This window comes from Pangasianodon hypophthalmus, chromosome 1 (assembly GCF_027358585.1).
Source record: "Pangasianodon hypophthalmus isolate fPanHyp1 chromosome 1, fPanHyp1.pri, whole genome shotgun sequence".
Classification (NCBI taxonomy): Eukaryota; Metazoa; Chordata; class Actinopteri; order Siluriformes; family Pangasiidae; genus Pangasianodon; species Pangasianodon hypophthalmus.
In genome coordinates, this window is record NC_069710.1 from 21,219,265 (window position 1) to 21,225,594 (window position 6,330).

The following is a 6,330-nucleotide window of genomic DNA, read 5'->3' on the forward strand; positions in this document are numbered from 1 at the left end:
TATATACAAACTAGCAGTGTAGAGGTTCTGGTAAAGCAGTAGAGCTATTAAAAACAAACAAAAAAAAAACCAGTACATCTGACTTCTTAACACTAGGTACCAAAAGCATAGTTTCCCATGTTCCCAAAGTTACCCCGTGATTCATGAAGGTCTTTCAGCAGAATAGATACCCAAATAATTAGCCCTCTTTTTCTACAGATGAATATGACTGCATGCAAAGAGGATGTGAATAGGAACATTCAACATTGCAGAGTACAGCTCAGCCTGTTGGAATGCCTCAAGCTCAAGCAAGGCCGAACAAAAGCATGTGCTGTCTTCTCAAGGACGCATACTGCAAGTCATGCCATTCACTAGATTGAAAGAGCTTTAATAAAAGTGGGAATAAGCAGCATATTGTTCACAGAAAGGCTAAGGTCAGCATAGCACCTTCCTACAGAAATGGAATGCAGAGTGTCTTCAGCAATACATGTAAAGTAGCAGTGCTAGCTGTAAAGAAACTAACATTCTTAATATTTAGCATAGCAGTCAATGCAGATGGTTTGTGACATTTATGAGGCAAAAGTTATATTTAAACTCACAATTACACAAAGGACAATGAAGAATTGTAAAAGCAAATTAGGATTTAGGATGCACTAGAGCCATTAATGGTGCAAAGGTACATTTACAGCCTTTAGCAGACCTCTTAACCAGGTCTACCATCACAAGCATTTATTCCACTTTCCAGCAACTCTATAGTTTAGGTTTTCAGTTATGAAAATAGTAAGAGTTCAAGCCATAGAAGAAGTGCTTTCTCCCGGTGTGATGGTTGTCCCTGAGGTCCACAGTGGCATCCTGCAAGGACTCACTGAAGATTCGGTGGGCCTTTGTTCGGCTGAAAGAGTCCTGAAGCTCCAGCAGATCAGACCCCAAATCCCTGCTTCTCTTTACTCCATACCCAAAGGTACCTCTAGAGAAGCATGGACAGATGGAGGGAATGGTACAAGAGCCCTGCTTTATTTTCCCCACCTCTTCAAAGTCTGTCTCTGTTTGCTCAAAGCGTACACGCCTGTCTGTCTCCTTTGCACTGGGTGGCGCTGTGCACTTAAGCTCAAAAGGGTTATTTTCTACCACATGGTTCTGGGTTCTGCTATAGGACAAATCCCTCTGGTTCATTTCCTTCTCTTGCGGCACAGCCTGAAACGTGTGTTGTGCAAAAACCGGTTCCAGCTTGGTATTCTCTGTCTCATATACTGTCAGAGCAGGTTTGTTGATATTTGTTTGTGGTTTAGTGCCATCTGACTCAGATAGCTTGCAGACACAATTTCTCTTGCAGCACACATCACACATGTAGGCAGTGTTGTTAAATACCACCTGACATGTTTGACTGGATTCGTTAACCTGGTTGGATTTGAAAACCTCATCCTTGAGACTCGCAAGATATGGTTTATGCTGCGAGTTGTCCAGCACAGGGATCCTCTCAGCAGTAGTGTTCAGTGGTCCATGTGTTTGTGTAAAAACCATGCCTGCATCTGGAGGCTCTGGGGGAAAGGAAGGTGAGTAGGGAGGGCATGGGCTCTCCAGACGCCGTTGGTTCTGCAGGGTCCTGGCCCTGCGTCCTTCAAGTGATCGAGGGGGCAGGAGAACAGGATAGGATCGCTCCCTCTGAGACAAATAGCAAAGTTCAGTATTTAGTGTTCATTCAGGCTCACCAATGATGAAAACACATGTCAGGGAACAGAGGGAGGAAACAGTGATTAAAAGGAGAGAAGAAATCACTTGATGGTTGAACGGTTAAATGGAAAAGCAAACACCGGACAAGGATGAGTAGCATCACGTCTACCTAATCTCTGTTTTTAAATTGTGTTGCATATGTGTTTCATACCAGCTGTACTGTGTAAGGGTTCATTTCTCCTGTAATCATGGTGATTGTCTTCTCGTTAAAGTCATCCATTTTTATAGGGTTAGCAGACCCAGTGCCTGGAAGAGAGCCCAGAATGCTCTATTAGTCCATTGCTATGTTGATTACATTTATCACTGAGAACATTTAGATTTATTAAGTCTTTATTTTATGCAAAACTTTCAGGTATATTAATTTCCATATGAATTTATTGTGGGACATCTGTATCTATTCTATTGTGCTAATAAATTAAAATAAAAAAATTAATTAATTTTGTTTTATTGTACCTAAAAAAGAGCACAGTGAACGCTGTGATAAATCCCTCCCTTGGTGCATAACAGCACAATGCCTTTCCTCTGATGCGTGCATCTCCTACTGAACAGACAGGCAGCATTATCAAGCAACTGAGAATTTGAGCAGCTAGTTCTGCCTGACTTTCCACTTATGATTCTGCAGGCAACCCAGACTGACTGGTTTCTTGCTTATATTGTTCTGAAAGAAAGGAACCTTCATCCCTGTCAAATAAAAGAGCCAAATGCACTCCCACCAACACCTGTAATAGCACAGTGAGGCAGTCAGGATCTGATTTCCCTTTATCTTTACGGTTGAATAGCAGTGCCTCATGTACATCGAACATCTGCAATACTGAGGTCCCTTTTTTTTTTTTGGTGATAAAATTTAACCCTTGGTACATTATATCCATATGTATTCTGATCACACCGTTGTATTGTTATGAGATGTACTAGACCTGTGTAGTGTAGCTGATACGAAGTGAGCCACTGGGACGTCCCCAAGTTGCGCAACACACTGGCACTCCGCTCCAGCAGCGTGCTTTTCCAGTCTCGCAGAGCCAGATTTGGACACAATGTTTTTGGAGCCTGGGGGTAAAACACCTGAGTCTCTCCTTTTACTGGCTTAATGTGCTAAGGGTCAGAGGGCAAGAATGGCTGTCACAAACAAGCATCTGAGATACTATTTATTGCTTGAATGAATGAGACGTAGTTTGCTGCTGTAGACAATACTAATACATAAAAGTGAATCTCATAGCTTTGGCTTCAGAAGTGGGGCATTCCAGGGGATATACATTAATGGAAATGATTATGAATGTAGCACTTGATGAAATTGATCATCATACTTTTCTTGGTTATCCTCACCAAATAATAAAATATGCAACCCTGCTAAATGTAATATTATTGTTGGTATTAACATAGAACCAAGCCAAAGAACAATTAAGATTTTCCTTTGAAGCTATTAAAGGATAGCTTTCGGAAAACTTAAACCACTTAGTACCAAGAGTACAAAATTATTAAATGTCAGCCTTTGGTTATACTGAATTTTATTATGAGTTTATGATCACACATTATCACCTGTACATAAAATATAGACATCATTTTATTCTATATAAGTAGATATAGAAGAAATACATCAGTGGTGCAAATACACTAAATTATATAAATAAACTTATACAATTCAACAAGTGAAACTGTGAACTTAATCAAATAAGAATCATCTAGTTTGATGTTTTGACAGTGATGGGAGGTTTAGGCTATGACATGACTATGACAGATGTTATGCGTCTTACATTTTGGAAGCCATTTTGCCCTGGCCATGTTGCAGCATCCCGTTTGGTTTCCATAGGAATATCAAGTAGCTCATGACGATAAGGTGCACCTATAAGAAGCAAGCTACATATGTCATTAAAAGACATTTCTCTCGCGCTGTCTGTCTGTCTGTCACAATTGCTCAAACTCCTGTGTACTACTGTAGGCCTAACTTATGTACACCTAACATGTAAATGTATCTAAACATAGCTTATAAAACACAATGCATAATAGCACAGATCAAATCCCTGAAACAATAACTGATATAAATCCATATTCTGGGTAAACATTATCATACATTCTTCATTCTTGTTCTTGACATTTTTACTGTTGCATTTTCAGTTAAATCATATTTTTGCTTTTGTGGTTAGTGCTACCAGAAACACAAGGTTGCCAGTTCAAGCTATTTTATGTTACGCCAAAACAAAGATTCAATTTAGGGAGCTGCTAGTTGTAATCTTACAACATTGTCTCACACTCATTATGCTAAGAATTATAGATTATATTTTATACATTATACATTATAGATTATATAATATTCTACACTATATGGCGAAAAGTATGTGGACACCTGACCATTACACCTATATGTGGTTCTTCCTCAAACTGTTGCCGCAAAGTTGGAAGTACACAGTTGTATAGGATGTCTCTGTATGCTGTAGCATTAAAATTTTCCTTCACTGGAACTAAGAGGCCTAAACATGTTCCAGCATGACAGTGTCCCTGTGCACAAAGTGAGCTCCATTTTCAGTTGAATCATATTTTTGCCTTTGTGGTTAGTGCTACCAGAAATGCATGATAATAATTTTTTTTTATTTTACGTTTTATGTGTGCTCATCAGTCTTCTGTTTCAGCTGTATACAACCAAATCTTTACTAAATGCAGAAATAACAATGCACAGACTATTTGATCCAACTTTATATGAAATATGTCTCATATCTGTGTAGCTGCACATGATCTACACATGCAACTATAATGTAATTACTGAGAATGTTCCACACTTCTACAGATGGAATACGGTAGCACATCTTATGGAAATGCACACATACATTTACTATTTATCTTAACATTTAGAACTGCACATCAAGTTTCTTTCAGGTGTATCAGGAAAAGTAGTTTAAAGTAGTTAAAAAAAATTGTATAAAGAGATGATTTTCAAGTAAGATTTTCAGGAAATGCTTAATATGAATTGCCACCTCATGAAGAAGATGCATGTTAAATATGTGGACAATTCTTGTGTAGTATGCATTGTGCAGATTGGTGTTAATTCATCTGATTTTCTTGGGTAAGCATGTTACAGGTGTTACGTAAAAATTAGACTTTAAAATGTCAAGATACACTTGTGTGCTTACACAAGTCAAAACTAAATGCTTATTTACATACTTATTTACATTCCTCTGTAATCAAAATGTAAAAGAATATAACATCCTCTGTAGTTATATTATAGTTGTTTGTGTAATTACACAGTTAGTAGAGACACTTAATTTGTGTTGTGGACTTGAAAAACCCTTCACAAGGTGAAATTCTGACATTTTATACTACATATATAGTTCTGATAAACTGGCAGGCTATTCACAATTTTCACCCATCCAGCGATCATCCTGTGTTTAATAATACTCCGTTTACTTTATAATGAAAGGACAAGCAACATTTGTAGTATCTGATTACAGACTAAATTATTACATTATAAAATACGTTACTGTAGATTTTAGAGTAAACTGCTGTAGAACATATTTGCAGTAAAGTGCTGTAATCTTTTACATAGCATAAAATAACACATAATATTTGCAGAGTACACAATACGTTTGCTCATTTGGTTGATGCAGGATACAGCTAAGGGTTGTATACAAGATATAATTAAGGGTTTTGCACAAGGACCCAACCATGGCAGTTTGGCAGACACAACCCCATAATCTGTAACTCAAAGTCTTAGCCACTGAGCCACTGTAACTAGCTCATCCAGCTTGCATTGATTTAATGCAATCTTTTAGTGGAGTTAAATCGGTGGTGATGGTGGTTGAATCAATTCATGTTGTACTAGTTGTGGTGTCTCAGCGGCTAAGGCTTATAGATTAGAAGCTTGTTTGTTCAAATCCCAGCAGCACCAAACTGCCACGGTTCAGTGCTTGAGCAAGACCCTTAACCTTCAGCTCAGTTGTATCCTCTATAAGCCTACTTAGCAAATGTACTGGATTATGTGTTGTTTTATACTATGTAAGATATTACAGTACTTTTCTGTAAATATGTTTTACAGTTGTTTACAGCACTTTACTGACAATCAGGTTGTACGGTGTAAGCTTATGTCCATTGATCAAGGTATGATGGCAGTGCTCTGACCTTTACTCTTGCTGAGCAGAGTGACCTGTGGAGCATTGGCTGGTAGTAGAGGATTGATGGGGAGTTTGGATGCAGCCCGTACACCAGTGTCTGGGTCATCTGGGCAGTGGTAGGTGGGGAACATGGCACAGTGGGATATGTGCGACTGGTATGGGTGTTTTCTCTGGATGGAGAGCTTAATTTGTTTCTCACTGTGAGAATACAGACAAAGGCTGAGCTTCAGTGTTAGTTAGAGCAAGTAAACACTCAGATGAACTCAGTTACCAACTGCATCACAGGCCTGACGAGATGGAAGGTTGTGAGGCAATCTTAGCTACCTGGTTAACTTATAGACTTTATGAACATTGTACAGAACCTGATAATGGAGTTAACAAACAATTTTTATATTCTTACCCAACATTGATATCGGTTGGCTTGGGAATTCTAAAGGGAGACAGGAGATCTTAGTCTCAGTTATCATATTGCAGAATGCTCAGAAAAAATATAATGTATTAGTAGGAAAAATGTTTAACCTAC

At 38.4% G+C, this 6,330-nt stretch overlaps 1 protein-coding gene across 1 annotated transcript; it reads right to left on the minus strand.

The window, feature by feature from the left end:
• Positions 1 to 686: 686 nt before the first annotated feature.
• On the minus strand, positions 687 to 2,525 carry LOC128317052 (uncharacterized protein C7orf31-like). The gene is made up of 2 exons (XM_053236917.1): positions 1,862 to 2,525; positions 687 to 1,641 (listed from the first exon to the last, which is right to left on the minus strand). Exons 1-2 carry the CDS (start codon positions 1,928 to 1,930, stop codon positions 745 to 747), a joined length of 966 nt encoding a protein of 321 aa, XP_053092892.1. The 5' UTR covers positions 1,931 to 2,525; the 3' UTR covers positions 687 to 744.
• Positions 2,526 to 6,330: the final 3,805 nt, after the last annotated feature.

Bases quoted from the DNA above. Each gene is read 5' to 3' on its own strand.
- LOC128317052 (XM_053236917.1), bottom strand. From the start codon at position 1,930: ATGGATGACTTTAACGAGAAGACAATCACCATGATTACAGGAGAAATG. The intron at 1,642-1,861 runs GTATGAAACACA...TATTTGTCTCAG, and splicing joins ACCCTTACACAGTACAGCTG to AGGGAGCGATCCTATCCTGT.